Consider the following 25,905-nt stretch of genomic DNA (forward strand, 5'->3'; position numbering starts at 1 on the left):
ACAATAAAGCTCTTCTTTCAGTTACGATGCTTATAATGCATTTACATTTTGTAGTATAATATTAATTAATCTAAAAGTATATAGAATAACAGCGAATTTTAAGACTTAAATGCATATTTAATAACAATATGACCGTATATAGTACCGCCTTTAAATGATGAAATAACTTGAATAAAAGTTCTTTATCTGTATCTGTGGCTTGGTATTTGAATATTAGACCCAAAGGTTCATGACTTTAAAAATAATGAAGATAATTTTACCGTCCTTGCACTATTTAAGCCTTGAATTGTTAATTTTTCAAAGATGTGGCCTCATAACTGCAATGGTGTTTGCAAACAATGTGAATAACGCTTGTTATGAAAAATTGTTTGCACATAGTATTGCAGTTATGAGACCACAATGATATTAATTTTTTTATTATTTTTAATCCGTTTCCGCAATTTTGATTTATTTTTACATAATATCTGCCGTATTCTATGAGTAATACAACGGAAGATCCACTGGAAAAGCCGAATTACTAGTATTTTAAATAAAGCGCACAACGCTGAAATTCCTATTCTGTCATTCAGTTATTAGATGAATATAAATTTTGGTATAATAAAAAAACTAGTAAAAAACTGTCAATGTGACAGCAAACCGGGTTTTCTTTTATGTGAACTGTATCCATAATCCATGTCAACCCTGAATTGATAAACACTACCATATGCAATATTTTGTCAAAAAATGACTAAGTTCAAAAGCTGGTATTTTTTTCATTAATTATCAAAAATCAAAATCCTAGCAATATGCACACCACTGATATATATACAATTGAGATGCAAAAGAACAACTTCCTATCTTGAAAACTGTAGGAGGAGTTATCCGTACAACAGGTCGGGTACACTACCTTATATGGATAGCATTATTTAACACGTGACAGTATTTTCGTCAAACAGATTCTCCAATCCAATGAATGAGTTGCAATGCATGACGGTCTACAACGTGTCTATGATTCAACAAAAGCACGTGGTTTTTGTCTGTTTTATTCACAATATTTAATTGCCTGCCGGAATGTTTGTACATCTTGATTTTTACTTTAGAAGGTAAAAAAGGAAAGATTACGTACCATTAACTTTGTTCCATGCTCACATTGAAAAATACTGTTGTTTTAGTTGATCAATTGTTGCTTCAAAAATGATCAGTATCAAACGACTGACAAACATACGCATACAAGTACAAACAGGTTTTGATAAGAAAAAACTGCACAGTTGTGTATTGGTGACTTTATCATTGTGCACTAGAAATAAATACAGGTAACTGTACATTTGTAACATACGTGAATAGCCACGGTAGTAGAAATGCACAAATATACAAACGCAGAAGCGCAAGCTGTGCAGCATATAGTATTTTGTCCGTGAAGCAATCTGATGAATGTCCCTGAAGAAAATATCAACGCGCATTCTAATAATGTTGCTTTAAATATGGGATATCATGTGAAAAAAACGGTACTCGCTGCTTCTAATTCTATAGGACGTACCTTTCTTTTAAACAGTGACAATGGGGTATTTAAATAGGTTGATATAAGTCCTCATATGATATACCTTTTAAATGTGAGCATAGAAATTGAAGTTCAGACATAACTGTCCATATTAATTTCATAAATTCTGAAAAATCTTTCATAATGAGTTTCCAAAGGACAATTCAAAATGGTATATATTTTCAATACGCTTTGTATACACTGAAACTTGTAGTAGCCCACAATGCCTTGCAACTCATTCACCTGATTGGTTTGTCGATAAAAGTAAACAGATGGCTAATTTAGTATGCAAATTTATGCCGACGTCACAAAATATAGTGGTCTCGACCTGTACAATGAGGGTACCCTTTTGACAGTATGAAAAATCTGTTTTTTCACAGGTTTGTGTATTTTTATTAATATCTTGGGACAGACTATACGCTATTTTCCATCTTCGGGCGTGGAAACTTCGGCATAAATGTCCCCTTCATCTGTATAGATGCTTCCCAGATGAACTGATTTACACACAGTGGCATAAACATTGTCCGTTACATCACCAATGAATGTGTTGGGTTTATTTTCTGCTCTCTTAATGAACCTGGGGGTAACGTTGTTTGAATCACGTGACTCCTTCTGTGGCTTCTCGGCATCAACTGTTCCTTTCTTTACACTCTGTTCTCCGTTGATTCTCCCGTATTTTGATGTGTTCTTTTTAATGTTTACTTGCTCATAGCTGGCATCATTGTTTGACATGCTGTAGATATATTCATCAAATGAGGATGATATCTCTTGTACGCCCTGAACGTCATTTTGAAATTCGTTGTAATATGTACGATCCTGATATTCTTCAAGCGTGGTCCCATCAGTCATGGTATAATGCTTTGTCTTAGCCCTTGTCGTTAGATCTCTTTTTCTTTGTTTAAAAAAGAAAACATCATTGAACGCTATGGTACAGTCAATCTATGACCCATGGATATTATATTTTAGCATTAAATCTCTTCAGTATTTCCGTAATTTTCGAAAATCCTGATCAAAATAAAAATAAGCGTATATAATCTTCCCCTACTTTTTTTGCTACAGTTACCTACCTTTTGAGTACAATCAGAATTAGAGCTAGTAGAAGCAGGAGTCCAGCAACCAGCCCCATTATGATCGGAAATAAAGTAGATCCATCATTTTGCTCAGATTCATTTGGCAACTGAATGTTGTCCCCGCATTCCAATTGTAACGAAGTTCCTGATTATCAATTTGATATAAAACAGAATGCTTTGAAAATCACTGGGAGTTACATTTCTAAAAGTGTACAACAATTATAGTATTAGCGTTATTTATAACATATTTGCTTCTTTACTTCCATTTTAAAATAACAACAATAATAATGATTTTTTTTATCATTGAAAAAAATAATACAGTATTTTAATTGATCGAAAAAAACCTCCTGTATTACTATTTGCAGTTGTAACTTTCATTCAGAGGCAGGAACAAATAACCAAAGGTCCAGGGGCCGCATCGCTCACCCGAGCAACAATTGCCTTAATTCTTAATTCACACTAAGTACTGAGTTTTGGACCAAAAACTTTCCCAGAAAATTTTTAAAGATTTTCTCTATATATTCCTATGTAAAAATTCAAACCGCCATCACAGTTCCGCCCTACAACTTGGGACTTGATTTTGCAAACTTGAATTTACACTACCCGAGGATGCCTCTACACAAGTTGAAGCTTTTCTGGCCATATAATCTTTCAAAAGAATATTTTTAAAGATTTTCTCTATATATTCCTCAGTAAAAAAAAATCCCCCATTGTGGCCTCACCCTACCCCTGGACTATTATTTAAACAAACTTGAATCTATATGATCTGGGGATGCTGCCACTCAAATTTGGGCTTTACTGGCCTAATAGATTTGAGAAGAAGACTTTTAAAGATTTTCTCTATATATAAAAATTTATCCCCCATTGTGGCCCCCGGTGACCATGATTTGAACAAACTTGAATCTACGCTACCTGAGGATGCTCCCATTTTAATTTGAGCTTTTCTGGCCTAATAGTTTTTGAGACGAAGATTTTTAAAGATTTTTTTCTGTATATTCCTATGTAAAACTTATAACATTTTCTGAGGATGGTAACAAGCCAATTTGAGCTTTCTTGGCCAAATAGTTTTTAAGAGAAATTTTTTAAAATATTTTCTCTATATATTCCTATATAAAAATTTATCCCACAATTGTGGCCCCACCCTACCCCCGGGGACCATCTAAGGATGCCTCCACTCAAATTTGAGCTTTCCTGGCCAAATAGTTTTTGAGAAGAAGATTTTTAAAGATTTTCTCTTTATATTCTTATGTAAAACTTGATCCCTCTCTTGTGGCCACACCCTACCCCCGGGAATCACGATTTGAACACACTTGAATCTACACTACCTAAGGATGCTCCCATTTTAATTTGAGTTTTTCTGGCCTTATAGTTTTTGAGAAAAAGATTTTTAAAGATTCGCTCTATATATTCCTATGTAAAACTTGATCCCCCAATTGTGGCCCCACCCTATCCCCCGGGGACCATTGTTTGAACAAAGTTTAATCTACACTTCCTGAGGATGCTTCTATTTTAATTTGAGCTTTTCTGGCCTAATAGTTTTTGAGAAGAAGATTTTTAAAGATTTTCTCTATATATTCCTATGTAAAACTTGATCCCCCAATTGTGGCCCCACCCTACCCCCGGGGACCATGATTTGAACAAATTTGAATCTACATTACCTGAGGATGCTCCCATTTTAATTTGAGCTTTTCTGGCCTTATAGTTTTTGAGAAGAAGATTTTTAAAGATTTTCTCTATATATTCCTATGTAAAACTTGATCCCTCTCTTGTGGCCCCTCCCTACCCCCGGTGACCATGATTTGAACAAACTTGAATCTACACTACCTGATGATGCCTCCACACAAATTTAAGGTTTTCAGGCCGAATAGTTTTTGAGAAGAAGATTTTTGAAAAATACCAACAAATGTTCAATAATTCTCAATTATTTCCCCTTTTAGAGGGCGTGGCACTTCATTTGAACAAACTTGAATTCCCTTCACCTAGTGGTGCTTTGTGCCAAATTTGGTTGAAATCTGCCCAGTGGTTCATGAGAAGAAGATGAAAATGTTTAAAGTTTACAACGACGACGACAACGACGACAGACAAAGGACAAATTGTGATAAGAAAAGCTCACTTGAGCCTTTGGCTCAGGTGAGCTAAAAACTGTTTAGTAAAGAGATCATAACAAAAGACATGTTCTAGCTAAGAATATGTTGAGGAAGCTATATAGTTTATATATATGATTTCAACATCGACTAACAAAACCGAAGGAGCTTTAAAAAGGAAATATCAGTTTCCTCAATAATCGGCGATCCTGCTAGACATACCTTTAAATTCCATCCACAGTTTTCTTGGTCTAGTTTTCGTTGTTTGAATATCCAGATAGAACCCGTCAACACCCACTAAACACGACATGTCTACGTCGTATATAAACGATCCACTGGTAAGCAACTCTGAATAAAAATTATAGAGGAAAAAAACTTTATTTTAATCTTGGAATCTTAAATTTATATTTACATCATTTCAGTATTGTCTTCACTATTTTTTAACCACAATAATTTTATTTGCATTGCTATATTTAATTGTTAATTCACCAGTGTATTGATGCTTGACAGGCATTTTTATATACATATGTCCATCAAGGCATATGGGCCTCTTATTGTGTTTTTTTTACTCTTATGCTTTATGCGCTTTAAAAATAGTTAAAACAATATGTATTAATACAGAAGCAAGTCACAGATTATGCCGTTTAGCTGTGTATAATTTTAAGGTCCTTTAACGCTCCATGACTCTCATGATTTTAAAATGCAAAACTTTAAATAAATTTTCTACCTAAGTATAGCCATTTTTATAAGTATTACAATGTAAGTTGTTATTTCTTAAACAATATCATCAGACTATTTAATTGTTGCTCAAATGTTCAAAGATGGAAGCTTGTTGATTGGTAATTATTCAGTTATACTAGTTATGCTATGCAATAGTAACAATAGTAAACAAAAAATATACCAATATATAATAAAAATACCATTGGCTGAATATTCATGCAAGAAGATCAAAGAATTAATTGATTACACTGTTATCAAAATACAAATATCCCTCAACATATACACACCCATTTAAAACTTTTTTTTTTAATTAAAAGCGAGTTCGATCTTATCTTAGTCGAACTACGGCGATCGATTTGCTGCTTATAAGCAAACTTACCTGTACAGAGGTGGGATTTTCTATCACTGACATTGAATCTCATGTTGACCTGCTCCAGGATCCTGGCTGATTGAATGGATCCCCTAATGAAACATCGTCCAGTTTCATTTGACCTCAGATACAGAGATCCATCTCGTGTTTTGGAAATATTTTTGCGGAATATAATTTGATTTTTATCTGGATATTAAAATTAGAAGCCTTTCTAGATTATATAACAGTTGACAAAAAATATTTGATCAATGTAAAGTTATGGAATTACAAGTACTGTTAATTTTGTGTTTTGAATAAACGTAGGGAATGGAAAATAGAGTCATGCAAGGTTCTGATTCAGTTAAGATATTTGAATTATGCACACAATCTGTTATGCTTTTGAAGAAGTGTACGATATTTAAAAAAAAAAAACAAAAAAAAAAAAACAACAACACACCACTGTTTATTAACATTTTCAAATGTTGTGGGTGGAAATGGGGGAAAAAACTTGCTAACTTTGAACTCATGACTTGAGGATCAAAGTCTTCGTTTGCTTACGTTTTTCAAAATTACAGTGTTAAGGCCTTAGATGCATAAGTCTTAAATGTACGATGTCGCAGAACATTGCCAAATTATTCGGCTAATCAAATGTCCCGAATACTTACTAAGGTTGTTTTTCCCTTGTTTTATTTAACAAGAAACTTTCAAATGGACGTTTCACAATGGATTAATACCCGAAATTTATAAGTTTTAATAATGAACTGTGTCGGAATTTGTTGGAAATCTGATTTTTTAAAATATTTTTTTTCATATCTTTTGAATTTTTCCCCCATCCAAATGCCACCGTAAGGAAACGACTTAAAAATCGAGTGATATATGATTCTTTAACCCAGTGATAATTATTTTCGTTTAGAAGTAATCATTATAATTATTTATCTATATTGTGAAGAGAAGCTCTATTTACCCCCTCATGTATATCTTTTGCTATGAATAAGTCGTTGTCAGCAATACTGATCAGTTGGACTGAACTGTACCTTGTAATGTCCATGCCCGCTGGGTAGATCGTGTTTGGATTGTAATTGTAAACGATACACCGACTTGTGAATTTTTACCGGTCATACATATGAAATTGTAGTGAGACTCACCAAATGGATTAAACTAAACTTAAATTCTTGTCGCTTCGGGGTTTATAATATACATGTAAATCTCAAATGGTATATTGATGAGTGCTTAGTTTTATTTGATGCTCCGTCGACAAACTCTACCTCAAACCATCATCGCTAACTTGTATTATTTACAACTGGGGAAAAACCCAACAATTTCGAATCGGCTTTAAAGACCTCTCACTGTTAAAATTTGTGAAATAATGGATACTTTTAAACTTAGAAAAACTCAAATTACTCTGTTTTTTATACTTTATATATATGATAGCCTGTTCTCCTTGAAACATTGTACTCTTTTCTCGCTTTTGTTCGTTCTAATCTACATGTATACGGTACCTCTGACATTGTATTAACAATTTGGAAGTGCTGCAAAGTAATAAAAATGTAATGAATTAAAAGAATACCTACAATGGAAACATTCATATGAAACTCCAATCCTTAATAGATAGAAGTCACTGTGTTTGCCGAAACCACACGTTTGAAATGTTGCAATTGTTCTCACAGAATAATATATGTCATTGTAGACCAATGAACATTGATCTTTTTCGTTACAAGATCGGGATACATTGAAATATGAAAAATAATCCTTGGCAAGGTAGTCGAAACATTTTGAAGATGTTGAATTATTACATTCGGTGTTATTTACACCACTACCTAAAAAGTTAAACGATTGCTCATTCACGTATATGACTTTATCTGGTTTGCAATTAATATTGGTTTCGGTTTGTAAGCCTCCCATCGAGGTACAAATCACATGAATGCATATGACACCATTCAACCATCCTGCAAATAATTAACCATTACAATTATTATAGTTTCATAATATATATAGTTTTTTACATTGTAAAATCACGTCTTGTCTCAAATTTACTCACCACACATATTCAGTAAGATCCATATCTTAATAATCATTTGTTTTATTTTCACAAAAGGTCTAGAGCAGGGAATCCATCTATATCACAAAAAACCAACATTCTATGTTCCTTCTTGAATACGACAGTATTTTACTTATCTAATCCAATAAGAATTTAATGTCCTCAAACACGATCAAAGACAATCACTACAGAAATGCTCCATAAAATTCAGATTCATGAAAAAATTGTTCTAGAGCGTACTTATATTTTTTCTCTCGAAAAGTTGACGCTATGAAAGTAAAATTTTAGCATTATTAGTAAAAAGACGATATATTTCTTCTGTTTTGCAAATAGTTATGGTTGTAATGTTTGTTTGACGAAGTCTTTTGACAATCTCATAACATCCTAAGTACGGTTAAAGTACGTTTTTTTTTAAATTTCAGAACAACATTTCTCGACCTCTGAGGCTATTCTGCAACAATAATGAAAACTCGTACTTCCTTTCTGAAATGAAATTCGACAATATCGCTTATTTATAGGTATTGCAAATAATTAATGTCCTATTTTGGTTAGGCCCTTCATACTCTCATAGTGGCGCTATCACCAATCGCGTAATTGTTAACGCGTGGTACAAACAAAAGTGTGTTTGCATACCATAATCATTATTTTCAAACCGTAAAGAATTCAAAGAATTTTATTCCTCTTTATGTTGAAATTAATGAATATCCATAAAACAAAGGTACTTTACAGGCGGCATGTAAACATACTTGACACTATAGTAATGTATTCTGACGATGAAGAACGAATATAAAACAAGCAATTTGTTTGGTCCTTCATTATCACAGGTTTAAATGAGCATACTTAATGAACCGATCACATAAACAACGACTTACAATAAACATTTAAGGTTCGTACAAGAAAGAAAACATAAAGCCTAAATATAAGTTAACAAGAACAATATTTATTTACGTTCAACCTAATCGACTAAAATGAACAATAAAAAGATTCAAACTAAAGATGATCCTGAAAGAATTACATTCAGATTTCGTCAAGAGAAAAAAATCCATTAACCCACAATGCTTTGGACGTTTTTGAAAACAATGAATGTTTTTCTTCTCAACGTTAAAAATCCAATTTCTGAAACACGACAAAATTAATTTGAAATTCAGATTCGTAAAAGCTGGTTAAAGAGCGGGTATTTCCAGGAAAAAATCGTAAAAGTTACTCTACAGAAAAAGTGATATTCCAGATTTAATAGTTATGGGATAATATATTAAATCTATATTGCACATTGTAAAAAAATGGAATTGAGTTGTTCATCGTTGTAATGTTTAAATGACGAATTCTTTTGACATTCTCAAACCGTTCTTAGAAAAGTTAAAACTTAATTGGAGTGCATAAATTTACGCTCTACTGTTTGAATTTTACAATGCATATCTGCTAGTTTATTTGGTATTCAGAAGATCTGGATAAATGATTTTGATTTGTAGAACTTGTCGCACGTATAATGAATTTCCGACGGTATAGCCATTAAAAAAAACCAGGGTCCTGTAACTAGTCAAAGCTAGATAAGAAATATTAAAATCGGGCAGAATGATTGTACGATTACAACCAGGAAATTTTGCAACACTCACGAAAACCGTGTATTTTATTTCTTAAACAAAATGTGCAAATCCTTGTTATTCCTCTGTTTTGTGAATAATAAATGTATTCTGGTTAGGTCCATCACACCTTTATGATGGAGATCTTACCAATTGCTTGAATATTAACACGTGCCTAAAAACAGGTGCTTGTTTTTATATTTTTGTCATAATTTTCGTAACTTTAAAAACAAAATCAAAGATTTTATTTACTCATTGGGTTGAATATTTTATAGTCAAAAAAATATCGACGATTAATAACTATACATGTGTACATGTGTACGAGACTTGTCGTGGGTTTACGACAATAAAGAATGAATCTAGAACGAGTCATACCCGGGCATATCTATATATCATCACAAGTTTGAATTAGAATATTCGTTTAATCGAGTGCATAAGACAAATTAAAAATGTAAACGTATGATTGTACCAGGAAGGAAACATAAAGCCTAAATAAAATATAACGAGAGCGATAAAATAATTAATTAAATTACGTATATAATTGTCCATTTTGTCTATTTTGATGTCACAAAAAACACAAATTAAGAATAAAAACTCTGAAGGAAGTTGATCATGAACCAAAATATTTATTTTAAAAATGAAGGTTTTAAAACAAAGTAAATTAAGTAATGTAAATCAAATATAAGCCGAAAAAAATGTTTGCATAGACAAGAAAACAGCAGACGACAAAATCCTGAAACCAAGCAGAAAAGCAGAAACTAATATACACAAACGTTGTACATTAAAAAAAAACTAAATGTTATCTACATGTAGAGCAAAATAGCACTTGGGTTTTATTGCGATGCTTTTACAAAATAGTATCAATGAACTAAATGTAACAATTCCTCAACTATATTTAAAAAAAAAATGAAAGGTGTTTAAAACAATGAGGTAAAATACTTGACCGTGAATTCAAAATGATGCTGAAAACATATATGGAAAAATTCATTTAAGCATTAATATTGAGAGTTTATTTTTGGATGTCACCGGTCCTATACCACATCAAGGCTGTGCTAACAAATAAAAAGCCGGGGCCCGTTTCACAAAGATTTCCTAAGATGTTTCCTAAGATAGATCTTATGATATGCCTAAGTTATAACTTAATAGGAAGTTCCTAAGATTTGTCATAGTTGTTTCATAGAACTTACTTAGCATAAACGCAATTGACTAAATCTTATCTTAGATACATTGTAAGTCACTTTTAAATCATTTCGTTAATTCCTACATTTTGTAACTTGTATCAATCATTGTAAATTCCTTTCAATATATGGCACGGGTGTAAACTTTCTAAGGAAACATAAAAACTCATTCCCTCATGCATACACGAGTAGATAAATATAACATAATATACCCGTAAATTCTTTGAAAACGTTTTTTTTTAATTTGAGAGATCGCAGTATCGATATTTTTCTTGTTTTTTTTGCTGCATGTACATATACTTCATGACAGCATGAATCATATGAAAATATTGATAACTGCTAGAATTTCTGTTATTCTTTGTGAATGATGGAGTGCATTTTTTGTATAGTTGGTCCATTATAAATAGTCCATGTTAACATGTACAGATATGCTTAATCCTAAATTAAAAATACTCGATGAGATATCCAAATTTTATAACTTTACTATATCTTATGGTATATTCCAAAATGGAATACAATACTCACAGTGACAAGTATGATTTAGAATGGAAAGATGTGGAACTTTTAAATTAAGTTTAATGTAACGTGTGTTTTCTTGGAATGGTTGATATAAGAATGGGTTGGTTTTTTGTTTTTTTTACAAAAGGAAACATTGCAAATAAATGCATCTTAGCTGATAGAGGAAGCAAGGATAAAAGGCAACAATTTCTTAACGAAACAGCTTTCCCATTACTTATTTGGTGGAGAGATAGGACAAATCATCCAGTCATTCTTTAACTGAGTTTTATTTAGTATTGAATCCTGTTTTTATCAAACTACTTAAGACATTAGTGATTGTCGGGCATGACTAATTTCATTATCATTAGTGCACTAGCTTTAACAAATCCCTATACCCATCTGCGCGTGCAACCAGATAATCTAAAAAAATGTTAAAATAAAAGCCTACAGTTGATAGTTCTAAAGTTTTCAGCTAAGAAGTAAAGTGAACAAGTCCGAATGATTCGTTTTTTCTTGTATTTTTGTTAAATGTACATGTAATTCATTCCGTTATGAAATAAAAAGTTAAGACATAACTTAGGAATTTCATAAGATAAGACTGGAATAGTGAAACAGATAAGTAATGAACTTATGAAAAAGTTCCTTCCTAAGAGATAACTTAGTCCTAAGTATGCTTTGTGAAACGGGCCCCCGGTTGTTATGAAACAAACAAGGAACAGTCATATTAACATGTTATTAAGTTCGCATCCACGACTAAAATACACAGCCAAAAAAACTGTCGAGAAAAACCCTTTTTTTAAATTAACGGATATGATTTAACTAGTATTTTTCATGAGTACATATCAAATTGGTTAGATAGGTTTGAACCTTTCATTTAATCTTATAATAATTTTAGATATATGTATATTTAAAACGCGCGATGAAGTTTATATTTATGCCCATGCGCCGTGAATATAGGCTAAGTGTTTTCTTAAGAAATTGAACGTCTCATATTTCCAATGCAAAGATAAGGGGATAGACACATTGAACGTAAATGATTTTATATGTTTAAATCTTATGTATGACGATACATATAAACACAAACTTATATCAGCTTCATATATTAGAGAGTAGTGAGAGAAGTCGGGTATTTCCATGTTCTTGTCCATACAGCTGGATAACAGAGCAAATATACGTAAGATAAACATCTGAATGATTTCAAAACTTTGAATATTAAAAATTTTTTTTAGTAGTCATCCTACATTTAAAACATGTACTTAAAATCGGTTTATGGTTTATTACAGAAATGAAATGTTGTTTAATTAGATGAACGATTTTAAAAAAGCACTTGAGGTTTTGTCCTTCCGGATTCAATTTATTTTTAACAAATATATTGTAATACAACATGTCATGTTGTATATTTCATTGGTTAAAAATATCAGGAAAGACTGTATACATTCATCCACTCGCTAAGAGTGTGGTACCTCATTTACTAAACCTCCAGAAGGAGGCATTACCCAAAAGCTTGTCAACCTTACTAATGCCAAGGGTTTGTTGAATGACTATCCCACTAACTCACAGGTTGTAGATAAGTGTTTTATAATACTGATGTATATCCTGTGCTGTTTAATTATCTTAGTCGATAATCCGCATTAAATAAAAAAAATCTCCATGAAATTGATTCACTGAACATAACAATTCATAGACATACAAATGTTATAATTAGCTGAGAACCATCAACAAATGCTATTTATTAGGGACTCTTCAATGTTAGAGACATATAACGTTAAATCAAATCGTAACAACTTGAATGAAACTATGACAAGGTGTGTTAAAGTATTCATTTTTCAACCCATAGTATAATTTTGCTAAATTAAATTTCAGATTATATGAACAATTTGAAGTACTGCTGCTTTCAGAAATACCACTGAAGTTACCAAATGACATTTTGAAGCATATAATAGCGTGAATCTGTAAACTGTATTGCTGTATCCACATCATAGTAAATACATGTAGATCAAGGAAGGCACATTCGCACTTAATATTTGCATGAAGTTTTTTGTGCAAAGTTATAAAGTACGTTTACAAAAAAAGTTATGCAACGTGCGCAAATAATTACATTTGCAGGATGCCTTAGATCGACGTCTTCAGTCCAATATAGGACTTTTGATAAGAGTTATTCTACATTTGAAGCCGTAGAAACCGTTGCATAGATGTCTCCTTTCGGTCCAGTAATACGCATGCTTTTCAGATCGTCCGTCTTACACACAGCGGCATAGACATCTCCCGTCACCTCACCGATGATTGTGTTGGGTTTGATCTCTAATGTGTTACTAGACCTGGGGGTAACGTTATTTGTATCACGTGACTCATCCCGCGACTTCTCGGTATCATCTGCTCCGTTCTTTACATTATGTTCTCCATTGCGTCCCCCAGATTCTGAAGTGTTCTTTTTAATATTTATTTGCGAGTAATTACCACCTGTGTCTATCGTGTTATAGAGAGAGTCATCAAATGAAGACGATGTCCCATGTACGTCGTTGGAGTCATTTCGAGGTTTATCGACCTCATTGTTGTAATATGTACAATCTTCATCTCCTTCAAGCGTGGTTGTTGCATGTATAGTACGATGCTTTGCCTCGGCTTTTATCGTTAGAGCGTGCTTTCTGTGTAAAATTACAAAATTGATCACCTATAGAAGCTATTGTGTCCTAAAACGATCTATAAATGTATCTTAAAATTTATCCTCGTGAGCCTTGAAAAACATAATAATTATAAATGAAAAGATGACGTGCGTAGACGTACCATTTTTTTAAAGGTAACATACCTTTTAAGTACAACCAGAATCAGAGCTAACAAAAGCAGGAGTCCAGCAATAAGTCCAATTATTACTGGTAGTAATGTAGAAGTAGCATTCTGTTCCGAATCTTGAACATCGCCTACGATGGATGGAAATTGAATGTTGTCCCCACATACCAATTGCATCGAAGTCCCTGCATGATGATAGGATTAATAAGAAGACTTTGAATTGACTCTGTCGTATTTAATTTCTACATACAGGTAATACCAGAAATAATAAATTATAATTTTAAAAAAGTTTACTAATTCTGTTTACATTTGAAATAAACTTCTTACAATCGTAAAATGTTCATTGATGATAAACGGTTGATATGTTCAACCAAATGAAACAAAAATTCTTGAAGGAGATACAACATTCTTAATGATGAAGAAACAGTAAAATTCTAAATCATTTCATTTGAAAGGGAGGTGGTGTAAGACAGCATAAAGAAGTTAATAGCAATAAAACCCTGCTACTGGAAAGGAAGTTAATGAATGGAAGAAATTGATTTAACAAAAATATAAATGCAATTAAAATGTTTGTTGAAAGATGCAAGGGCAAGTGCAAGGGCAAATTTAGATATGCATTCATATATTTGTGAATTATCATATATTTGTGAATTATATAACATTAAGATTCTGGTTGCATACCTTTAAATTCAATCCATAATTTCCCTATCAAAGTATCTGTTGTTTGGATGTCCAGACGGAACTCATTGACACCCCGTAAACAAGAGAGGTCTTTATTGTGGTTGAATGATTCATTGGTAAACACCTCTAGATAAAGTAATATTGATCGGCAAGGATGTAAATTTTGTAATAATGAGTTTTTAAATATCAAATGGTTTTATAACTTGTATAAAGAACTAGGTGTACTATGAGTCGATCGTCATAATTGATGCTATTTTTGCAGCTCAAAATTGGAATCTTTTAGCTGTACCATCAACAAGAACAGTTTTCTATGGTAATAGACGATTTGACAAAGCAGCGTCTACCTTTTGGAACTCCCTTCCTCCGTTTTTAAGAAAATGTGATTCGTTAGGAATTTTTAAGAAAAAACTGAAAACTTTCTTTTTAAAAAAGCTTATAACCTTTAAATAGACTGTGATCTATATTGTTTTACTTTTTATGTTGTACAGCGCCTTAGAGTTTTATATATAGGGCGCTATATAAGTGTTTAATAATAATAATAACTAGACTCTTGTTGCAAAAGCAACAAAAAGGTCTTCCGTTTTGATATACATGTATCAATTTAATTGTAAGACATTGCTTCTCTCAGTATTTCATAACCATTAGACAACAGGACTTAATTGACTATCAATTTGTCTTACTTTGTCAAACAGAAGCAGTAAATCTCTTAAACAACATGAATTGTTTGAACTCTTCCGGTGTGGACCGGAAGTGACGGTCGACAAAATAAAAACGGTTAAACACATCTTCTATCAAATGTCTATCATCCGTGTAAGTTTTGTGTCTTGGTCACTTACAGTTTATGAGACTTCGCTGTCATAATATTTGTTTTAAAAAGACTACCTGAGATAATTGAGATATCTCACCGGAAGTAATTTTTTTTGTTTATCAATCATCGGATAGATGACATATGAAAGCGCTTATACCTTTATATCATTTCAGTGTTAAACAAATAAAATGCGTAAAAACATAATTTTTGAAGTGCTTCCGGTGACGACCGGAAGTTACGACGAACAAAACAAAATAGTTTAAACACATCTACAGCTATAGGTCTATCATCCCTCAAAGTTTGGATGTTCAAGTCTTTATCGTTTCTGAGATCTCATTGTCCATAGCTTTTTATCGCGGGACAGGAAACGGACGACAGGAAGGGAATTTTGAAAAAATGAAAAAAGTGCCTAGAGATATTTTCGTTCTCTATCAGTCCTATAAATTTCAAGAAAATCCATCCATGCATCTCTGAAAAATCGAGTTAAACTTTTAAAAAACTTGATTTGTTTGAACTCTTCCTGTGTGGACCGGAAGTGACGGTCGACCAAATAAAAACGGTTAAACACATCTGCTATCAAATGTCTATCATCCCTGTAAGTTTCGTGTTTTGATCACTTACAGTTTCTGAGATCTCGGGGTTCAAACATTTACTTTAAAAAAGGCTTCATGAGATATTTGAGATATCTCACCGGAAGTAGAATTTTTATGTTTATTAATCATCGGATAGATGACATATGTAAGCATTTATACTTATATTTCAATTCTCCGAGAAATATATTAAATGCGTAAAAGCATAATTTTTTAAGAGCTTCCGGTGACGACCGGAAGTTACGACGAACAAAACAAAATAGTTTAAACACATCTACAACTATAGGTCTATCATCCCTCAAAGTTTGGATGTTCAAGTCTTTATCGTTTCTGAGATCTCATTGTCCATAGCTTTTTGTCGCGGGACAGGAAACGGACGACAGGAAGTGAATTTTGAAAAAATGAAAAAAACGCCTGGAGATATTATAATTTTCTGTCAGTCCTGAAAATTTCAAGAAAATCCATCCAGCCATCTCTGAGAAATCTTGTGGACAAAAAACGGACAAAAAAAAAATAATAATAATAAGAAACATTACAATCACTATAAGGTCTTCCGTTGGAAACGGAAGACCTTAATAATAATGATATTAATAAGGGCTTTATGATAGATTTGACCACGCTGCGACCGAAATTATCACCTCATAATATTCAAGGAATGATTCCTTATTACTTATATTTATATTATTTCCAACTTGTACATTTTAAAACAACATTGATATTATTTTAAAACCACTATTTCTTATTTATCACATGCTATGTATTTCTATGCGGCGCAGCCAATACCGTTCTTCGGTTATGCTATAAGACACGCCCAATTTGTGTTACTCATGTTTTATGAAGTTATTGGGTTTCATGGTTCAAAATTGATTCGTTATGTTATCACACACAAAGACAGTTGAAAAAGTAAATATTACAGTATAATATATGTCACATACAATGTACTGAAACAGTGTGTTAAATGTTAATTTTGTTGTTAATTTTTTTGCTTTAATAGCAAAGGTTTCCTACTTAAATTTCTTAGGTCTGTATGAAAGGTGAGCGAAGGCTAGAGAAAATATATTTACTGCCTTATGTTTACATTTTAGTGTAAGGTTTAATAATTTGGAATAGTCGACTGCCTTTGTCTCCTTTTTATTGTCGTAATGTAGTGATAAGAATAATGGTGTTTTATTATGCAGTTTTCATTATTTTAAAGCAATATCACTTTATGTCTTTTAGTTATACATGTAATGATAAACTAATTTTTTTACTGGGAGATATCTATTCAATTTTATTTTGAACCATTATTTCAAGTGCAAAAAGTCAAAATAACATCAAATAGCTATAGATAATCGCAATAAAATATGAAATGCCTAAAGTTTCATAGTTCTAATATAATTATTAACAATCAGTTCTAGTTATATTAGTTATAGTTAAGTAATGTTTGAAACCGCAGATACATGTATAGGATTTGCATATTATAGATGTGCCTCATTATATATACATTTTTTTTTTTAAATTAAAGCCATATTACTTCAACAGTTTTAGATAAAAAAGAAAAATTCATGGACATTGTTTTCTGTTGCTGCATAAGTGTAAAATTACAAAAGTCGAGATTTATACATGTTAATCGTTTTATTGGATATCTGAAGTTCAAAAAGATACTTAAAATATTAAGGAAGGTACAATCAAATTATGAAAACATAAGATATATTTCTTGGATATAACATAAATTTCAGAAAATTGAAAGATAAAGATTTAATCAATTTTTGCATTTTTTTAACCCATAATCTTAATTTTTAGCTAGAAGGTGTGGATCATAATTTTCACATTTTGTGTTTCTATTCTGTCACGGATGTTACACACCGAATTAAGTCAAAAAAGTGGTTTAGAGATAAGATGAAAGAAAACTTTACATTACTTGTTCTTTGTCCTGTAAAGAATTGGCAATAACTTAACTTGTATAACAAGCTATTCATATCCAAAATGTCCAGAAAGATACTACATTGTACGTTATTATTTTTATAAAATCTTCAAATCATTTACCAATGCGCAAACAAGGTGACAAAAAGCGAAACAAAGTGAAGCATTACTTTTATTAGATTTGCTACTATAAGATTTACCATTATAAATGTGATATACATGTACTTGTATAAAGCTACATGTAAGGTTACCTGTACAGAGGCTGGATTTTCTATCACTGACAGTAAATGTCATGTTGACCTGTTCCAGGATCCTGGCTGATTCAATGGATCCCCTTATGAGGCAGCGCCCAGTTTCATTTGACCGCAGATACAGAGACCCATTCTTGGTTTCGGCAATATTTTTTCCGACCAAAACTTGTCCTTTAGCTACATGTATTTATTAAGTTATACATAACATTCAGGAATCAGTGTAATATGTTAAAAAACTTCGTTTAAAATAGTTACAAGTTAAAATGTAAGCTGTTTGACGTACTGCTCAGGCTCAATACAAGGAAAATACCGAGCATTTAAAAGAGAACTTAACCTCAAGAACATAGGGCAGTGGTACGTTAAAATAATCACTCGGAAATACATTCATGATATCTAAATATGAATAAAATATAATCGAGTGATTCAATAAAAGTCATACTAATGTTACTGTACATGTTTAAAAAAAAACCCATTTTGTAATTCTCAAAGATCAAATACTTACTTAGAAAACATTCAAAAAAACATCCAATTCTTGTATAATATAAATGACCCCTGTTGCTGCATGTAAACTGGTCTCGAAATTGAGTTACATAGGAAACAAAATCACTCGATTCTAAATTGCAGTTGTGTTTTCCATTACAGATTTTTGATACTTTACGATAAAATGTGTAATTCCAAGGAATGTCCGACGGAATAGAACGGAAACAAGATGAAACGGATGTTCTCTGACACTCGCTTTCATTGTCTGCTTTCGCATCGGACTGTTGGCCTAAATTTTTTAAAGTCAGTTTATTTATGTACAGTAGACCATCCGAATTGCATGCAATGTTAAGTTGATTTTTGTATATGGTATCCAGCGTTTGACAGGCTATGTGGTGTTGTGGAATGGTTTTGACCTCTACCAACTGGCCTAAAAATACTAAAAAATATCTGAATACAAAATACAAATCAAAACACAGTGTTAACTCACACACTGTCTCTTATTTAAAAATCATTACTCACCCAATACGCTAAGCAAAACCCATCTCTTGACTTGCATCATATTCACACAATCTAGAGAAACAAATTGTACATGAACTTAACATCCACAGTTTTAGCCATGATGATATTTTTTTTCTGCGTGTATTCGATAAAAAGGGACAATGACTGTTTCTTTTCAACGATGATAGAAATAAGTGTTTAACTTCCCAAAAGATGATTGATTAAAGACGCTTACCGTGGAAATAACCCATTATACGAGGATTATCATGTTCTGATGTAAAACTTACAGTGGTATAACCTCTCGCTTTACAACACTGGCGTGTTGTGAGCATTTTCAAAACAATTCAGTGCATTTTTTTAATAAGTTATCAGCGTCTTGAGCTATCAGCGTCATTGGCTATAATTCACCATGAACTGTCACACAGTAGTGTACAAGTAGTGTAACTAGATTCCTTGCTATGTGAGCTAAGTTTGAGAGAGAGAGAGAGAGAGAGAGAGAGAGAGAGAGAGAGAGAGAGCGAGCGAGCGAGCGAGAGAGAGAGAGAGAGAGAGAGAGAGTATAGCGTGTAATTTCTTCTCATTGACAGGACATCAATGAAGTGTGATTTGAGAGTTTCCGTACGACATTATGATTATACAAGCCCTCTCAGAACACTCGTGTGTCATACTTTGTATCTTTTAAATGCACGCTCACATCTTAAGTATTCATCAAGGAAGAAAAAGTTGTCATTTTTATTTAATATTAACCTTATGGCGGTTTCATTCCACAATAAGGTTCCACCGACGTTGGTTTGTACATTTTTGAAATGTGTGATTTGCGCACACTCGTTTGACTCGTTTGTTATTATGAAAATACATGATTATGCATATCCTAGATTTATTTCGAGTCTTTTACTAATTACCGATTTTTACCAAGTTTTGAATTGTCAATATGTCATAATTAATCATGGACTCATTGACAATTAAAAATTATGAATTAGTAAAAGTAACATTTATAGACACAACATATAAAAGCGAGCGTAGAGTGTCACTAAATAACAGAAAATAAGTCATTTGTGGGTAATTACATGTTGATATGTTTTTCGAGCTTAAATTTACGGGGTTGGAATTTTTAAAAGATTGTGATTGGTTGCTACTGGATTCGGACCGCATGGGTACACTGTGTTTTGTGATTGGTTGGTATTGGACCGTCTGTGTACACTGTGTTTTGTGATTGGTTGGTATTGGGCCACCTGTGTACATTGTGTTTTGTTATTGGTTGGTATTGGACAGCCTGTGTACAATGTGTTTTGATTGGTTGGTATTGGACCGCCTGTGTACATTGTTATAGGACCGCCTGGGTACACTGTGTTTCTTGATTGGTTAGTATTGGCCCGCCTGGGTACACTGTGTTTTGTGATTGGTTGGTATTGGACCACCTGGGTACAATGTGTTTTGTGATTGGTTGGTACTTGACCGCCTGTGTACACTGTGTTTTGTGATTGGTTGGTACTGGACCGCATGTGTACACTGTTTTTTATGATTGGTTGGTACTGGACCGCCTGTGTACACTGTGTTTAGTGATTGGTTGGTATTGGACCGCCTGTGTACAATGTGTTTCGTGATTGGTTGGTATTGGACCGCCTGTGTACACTGTGTTTTGTGATTGGTTGGTATTGGACCGCCTGGGTACACTGTGTTTTGTGATTGGTTGGTATTGGACCACCTGGGTACAATGTGTTTTGTGATTGGTTGGTACTTGACCGCCTGTGTACACTGTGTTTTGTGATTGGTTGGTACTGGACCGCATGTGTACACTGTTTTTTATGATTGGTTGGTATTGGACCGCCTGTGTACATTGTGTTTAGTGATTGGTTGGTATTGGACCGCCTGTGTACAATGTGTTTCGTGATTGGTTGGTATTGGACCGCCTGTGTACACTGTGTTTTGTGATTGGTTGGTATTGGACCGCCTGGGTACACTGTGTTTTGTGATTGGTTGGTATTGGACCGCCTGGGTACACTGTGTTTTGAAGTTTAGTGAGTACAACGTCATGTACTAGTAACCACATAAAGCAGAAAAAATCCGAAATTGTCAGCTATATTTGAAATTACGTAAGTGTAGACGTTCAGTAACACCAGTACATATGAAGTGTATTGAATAAAGCAGTTTCAAATACTTTTTTCAATAAAAGGTGACAAATCAAAAGATGCAGAGTATAATTGTAAATCTGTATTCTATCAGCACTAGATCTGGTCACATGACTGCATCCCAAATGTAAAACCCTTTTTGAAATATAAATTCTTATGGTGTTTTCTCTGAATTCTTATGCATCGGTAATAAAATACATGTATCATAATCGATGTCATTCTGTTTAAATACGGATTGAATGTACGAAATTTCATATATACGACAGCCAACCGTCGGATGCAAGTTGCTTATATTATTGTATGTATTTACAGTCAACTGATTACTGTCATTCTATTGTCATGTTGTAAATTTTGAACGCGTGCAGAGATGGCAAAAATTTGAAGATATATTTTGTGTATTATAATGCTGTTTTGGATTTTGGAAGCCATTGTCAATTCTTAGCAAATATTTACCGAACATGAATATGCATAGGTCTCTTAACCATGAAAAAATGACAATAACAAACTATCAACCATTTAAAAAATCCATAAAAATACAAATTCAAAGCAGAACAGACCTCTTAAAAGATAGAAGTAGGATCAGGTGCCATGGAGGAGTTTGGATCTTAACCAACCTCGCTCCCGAAAAATGTTGTCTTCTATATATAGATAGTAACAAGAGATGCAACATATAGATAAGTTTCAGGATGGTCAAAAATACTGTTTATTGATGAGCAAACGCCAAGAAGAACAAAGCTTCATTAAAATAAAATGGGTTTAAATATAAGTACGAATTTGCAAGTCAATTCAGCGGGCAGGCCGAAATCCCTAGGGTTGCGAGAATAGTAGTGAATCCAAACCGTTTCTAGGTTTGAGAATCGGTTGTGGATAAGGAGAATATATAAAAGAGTTGTTGAAATAATTGATTAAATAAGTGATAAATTCGGGTCATGACCATTAAGAATGTTCCGAATTTATTGTTCAGAAAGAATGCAAACAATGTTTATTGCTACCTGACTGTTTAGACAACAAACTGTGTTGTTATATCGCCCGGTGTTATTTGTTACTTTACTTTATTATTGCAGTTGTTTTAGTTAATGTGAACACATATACATTGCACTACAACTATCATGTTTCAACCATGGTACATGTATGCGAAATCTTTAGGAAAGGAAGCTACAATTTTGGGTGGTGTTTGGGGTTGGTTTAAACATTATCCCTTATGTTTAGTAAGTGCTTGTTAGCCAAAATCGACAGTGATTTTGGAACAATGTATTTCTTTAGCATGAAATCTTTACGGTCATCTTTGCACGCGTGAAACACTGTGTCATTGTATTTAAAAGGATTGGACTGACATAATTTTATACAGTATTTAATAGCTAAGTTTATGATGCAATCGCTACATTCTCGGTTTTTAAGAAGTAAGAGCCCTCTAAAGTTTTAAACAAGAATACTCTTGTGTTATATACTTATGCATGCCCACGTCTTTTTTTGTGTTCTTCAAGGAAGAAACATTATAGAACATGTAAAGTTATAAAAAAAATCAAGGTTTGCTAAGAATTGGTGTGTCCATTGCCCCTTTTTATTCAACAACAGGGGCTAATATACGCTTGTACATATACATTTCGACGATGTGGTTGGTTTACTGAGATACAAATGTATAGGCTAATAAAGGTCCTACTACAATGTGGGTGGACTTCCTGCTATGCTCAATAAAATTGGAGTTTGCAGTCATGCCCAAATTGTGTCATTTCTTCTTTACTTATCGGACTCTTTCTCTTTTCTCTTTTTTGACATTTTGGATACGGAAAAAATGAAGTGTATATACGAGCCTATACCAAACTTACTGCTTATAAATTGAAGAGTGGCCGAAGTTGATGTTGTACACCATTTGCGTCTACATCGCTGTAAATTAATTCTATTTTAATATGTTACTAGTATTGACAAAAAGTATCAGTGGTTCCATATATTTCGTTTATTAAAACCATTATAAAAAAGGGGGCAAAAAATGCAGGGGCCAAACTTAAAAACCCAAAGGCATGAATGGACAAAGTATGTTTTAAAACCATATGCTTGTAATATTTTTTTAAAGATTAATATGCCAACGTGTCAGTTGTAAGTTGATATCTCAGCTCGATCAGGTGCTGCATGGTTAACACAATTGCCATCAACAGTAATATCAACACAGAACTCAATGTAGCCTTAATAGTAGTCTTCAGGTAACTTGTTGACGAATTGATCAGAGAATTGTTGATGATCTGATCAGAGAGTTCTGGAGATTTAAGAATCGATCGTCGGAGAGAACGGGTCGACGGAGAACGCTCATTTCACGCTGTCGGAGTGCCTTATTACGGGATGAGAACCCCAAAACAGAGCTGATGTCGGATAACTTGTTGCTATTTGTCTCGTTCAAGACTTGAGGGGGAAGAGTCTTTGCCAGTCTCAGCAACAGTTCGTCTGTATTTGTTCTCACCAAGGATTGTCGACGTTCTAGCAGGCGGTTTGGCAGTTGGGAAGAACTCGACTTCCGGTTTATTTCGGATGAAGTTTTCTTTGGTGGTTCTGGTTCTGTATTAGGTCTTTTAAAACTTTTCCAGTTTTTCACGACAAGCTTGAGAAAATTGTTTTTCCGAACCTCCATGATGTGTTTCTCGGAGGATTCAAGGTTTTCGGAGTCGATGGTAGATTGGACGCCTGGCCCCTGTGAAAATGTTTCCAGTGAGTTCTCATCGTTTTTCACATGCATCTTCTTTCTCTCCCTGTTTTTCTTACTCAGTTCCAGCGCAGCACGCAAAACATTCACAGTAGCTTTCAGTTTTCTTTTTCTTTGGAGTATAAGTTTATAATTGCTACTTGTCTCGGAATCTATTTTGCCCGGAAAGAATTGGTGAGTGAGGGATACCTGAAGATATCAATTTTATTACGGTGACATTATATATTTATGTAATATGTTTTAAGCTCGCAAAAAAGCAATTTTTGATTAGTCTGTTGGAATCGCTGTAAAAGACACCCCCTATAAACCAAAAAAATATATAAAATTAAAAATATATTTGAAATCACCTCTCCAACCACACAGCCTAAAAAACCTCAAAATTAAAATCCCCAAATAATTTGAGCAACCAATATATCATTTTGCCAATAAGATGAAGATAAAATTTATGATCAACTAAATAATAAGAGATGAGAGTGTATACTGACGTCAACATCCGTAATGGAAGGAAGTTTGTGGCTATCTTCGGGTGCTAGATTCAGTTCTTTGTTATCTTCGTCTTTTAAAGAAATTCTATTCAAAAGCATGGAGTATCTGAAAAAATTGTGGTAAAAATGAAGAACTATTGTGGGTGAGTCCAATGGGGCACAGACTCTCTTTTTGCCATAAAATATGTCTTATACTGGTGTGTAATTATTAGAACATATAATGCAGTAAACCTGCAACAAGCATGTAATGTCACTCGCAACTTCTCGGGTCTTGCCCACAAAAGGAAAGCTCTTCCGAGGTCTGCCAGAAAAGTCCGAGAAGTTGAGATTAATATGATGCGAGCAGAAAATCTTAACATGCTACTCACCTTAATCGACGCTCTTTGTCAAATGCTTTGGAAATTAAAAACTGCCTTTGTTTCCAGAAGTGATCTCTTTCTAGCATAAGTTTGTCTTTCTCCAGCTGTTCCAGTTTGGCTTCCAGCACCTTCGTCTCCGTCATGTTTCGACCAAGAACTGTCTCCCCTATACAAAAAGTCAAACACATACACAAACCGGCCATTTAAAGTTTTGAAAGCATCTGTATTTTTTAAATCATATTAGATGACCAGTAGATGCAATGCATATGCCATCTTTTTTTTTGATTGTATAATCATACATCTTCTTCAACCGGAATAGAAACTTGTTGGAAATTATGTAAAGATAAGAACTATTTCGATATTCATGCAATGTTTAAACAGAACTTTAGTTTTGACCTAAACTAACTTGTTATTTATTTCAGTACCCTCATTATCTACATAAAAAAGCCAGATACTCAGCATGTGATAAGCTTATGAATATAAAAATTTTAAAAGATTTTTATTATTTCGACTATTATTAGATTTTTTCCATCTGTTGGAAATGGCTCACGTTGCTCGTGAGAGGCACCCCCCTCCTCTTTTCGAGTTAGGGAGAAAGACAGACGGTAAATACTTTACTTACCAAAATGAGATTTGTTGATACAAAGCGCCCTCTCATAAGCTAGTCGTCGATTTGTTTTCCTCAAGGATGCTGTCCCAATATCAGGTATTGATGATTTTGGGGAGAGCATCTTAAAATATAGGTTTATTATACAGGGTTTTCTTCACTCACCTTTTCAAACATTCATTCTGGAAGGCAAAATTTCATAAAGTAGCTGTGATTTTATGCGAAAACAAATAAACAAATTATAAATGCCATTGAGTAATCGTGTCCCGTATAATGACCGGATAGACATGTTATTCATATGTCCAGTACATTATTAATTTATTATACAATGTCTCGCGACATTTGTCCATGAAGTCGTTGATTGCGATGTAATCGTTGAATAACCTACATTGTTCTAAAAGCGGATTATCTTAAAAAGACACAGGCTGATTAAACCCCTCCTAATTTTTTCCACATTTTAAAAGTGACGACTCTTATGCAGCACTTTAAAGACCCTCCAACAAAAACATAGGCTTTATTTAGACCACTTCAACAATGCTAATGTCTTGATAGAAAAAAATCTCCTCTAAAGAGCTGAACGGAAGCTTTAAAAAATCAATG

The 25,905-nt window shown here is 33.3% G+C and overlaps 3 protein-coding genes across 3 annotated transcripts; all 3 read right to left on the minus strand.

Moving 5' to 3' along the window:
* Positions 1-1,916: 1,916 nt before the first annotated feature.
* Positions 1,917-7,641, minus strand: LOC128191256 (uncharacterized). The gene is made up of 5 exons (XM_052863344.1): positions 7,311-7,641; positions 5,770-5,946; positions 4,893-5,018; positions 2,584-2,731; positions 1,917-2,408 (listed from the first exon to the last, which is right to left on the minus strand). The coding sequence occupies exons 1-5, from the start codon at positions 7,639-7,641 to the stop codon at positions 1,937-1,939; spliced, it is 1,254 nt and encodes a 417-aa protein (XP_052719304.1). The 3' UTR covers positions 1,917-1,936.
* Positions 7,642-12,360: 4,719 nt separating this feature from the next.
* On the minus strand, positions 12,361-19,500 carry LOC128191909 (uncharacterized). The gene is made up of 7 exons (XM_052864274.1): positions 19,269-19,500; positions 19,055-19,105; positions 18,555-18,971; positions 18,053-18,229; positions 14,502-14,627; positions 13,840-14,005; positions 12,361-13,678 (listed from the first exon to the last, which is right to left on the minus strand). Exons 1-7 carry the CDS (start codon positions 19,363-19,365, stop codon positions 13,189-13,191), a joined length of 1,524 nt encoding a protein of 507 aa, XP_052720234.1. The 5' UTR covers positions 19,366-19,500; the 3' UTR covers positions 12,361-13,188.
* A 3,652-nt stretch (positions 19,501-23,152) lies between these two features.
* On the minus strand, positions 23,153-25,429 carry LOC128191918 (uncharacterized). Its single transcript, XM_052864291.1, has 4 exons — positions 25,321-25,429; positions 24,708-24,864; positions 24,340-24,445; positions 23,153-24,043 (listed from the first exon to the last, which is right to left on the minus strand). Exons 1-4 carry the CDS (start codon positions 25,427-25,429, stop codon positions 23,381-23,383), a joined length of 1,035 nt encoding a protein of 344 aa, XP_052720251.1. The 3' UTR covers positions 23,153-23,380.
* Positions 25,430-25,905: the final 476 nt, after the last annotated feature.

Source organism: Crassostrea angulata, chromosome 7 (assembly GCF_025612915.1).
Source record: "Crassostrea angulata isolate pt1a10 chromosome 7, ASM2561291v2, whole genome shotgun sequence".
NCBI lineage: Eukaryota > Metazoa > Mollusca > Bivalvia > Ostreida > Ostreidae > Magallana > Magallana angulata.

Bases quoted from the DNA above. Each gene is read 5' to 3' on its own strand.
- LOC128191256 (XM_052863344.1), bottom strand. From the start codon at position 7,641: ATGGGAGGCTTACAAACCGAAACCAATATTAATTGCAAACCAGATAAA. The intron at 5,947-7,310 runs GTAGGTATTCTT...TTTAATATCCAG, and splicing joins TTCATATGAATGTTTCCATT to ATAAAAATCAAATTATATTC. The intron at 5,019-5,769 runs GTAAGTTTGCTT...ATTTTTATTCAG, and splicing joins AAAATCCCACCTCTGTACAG to AGTTGCTTACCAGTGGATCG.
- LOC128191909 (XM_052864274.1), bottom strand. From the start codon at position 19,365: ATGCTCACAACACGCCAGTGTTGTAAAGCGAGAGGTTATACCACTGTA. The intron at 18,972-19,054 runs GTGAGTAATGAT...GATATTTTTTAG, and splicing joins GGTTTTGCTTAGCGTATTGG to TATTTTTAGGCCAGTTGGTA. The intron at 14,006-14,501 runs GTATGCAACCAG...ATCATCATGCAG, and splicing joins ATTATGGATTGAATTTAAAG to GGACTTCGATGCAATTGGTA.
- LOC128191918 (XM_052864291.1), bottom strand. From the start codon at position 25,429: ATGCTCTCCCCAAAATCATCAATACCTGATATTGGGACAGCATCCTTG. The intron at 24,446-24,707 runs GTGAGTAGCATG...CAATTTTTTCAG, and splicing joins GACAAAGAGCGTCGATTAAG to ATACTCCATGCTTTTGAATA. The intron at 24,044-24,339 runs GTCAGTATACAC...TGATATCTTCAG, and splicing joins CTTCCATTACGGATGTTGAC to GTATCCCTCACTCACCAATT.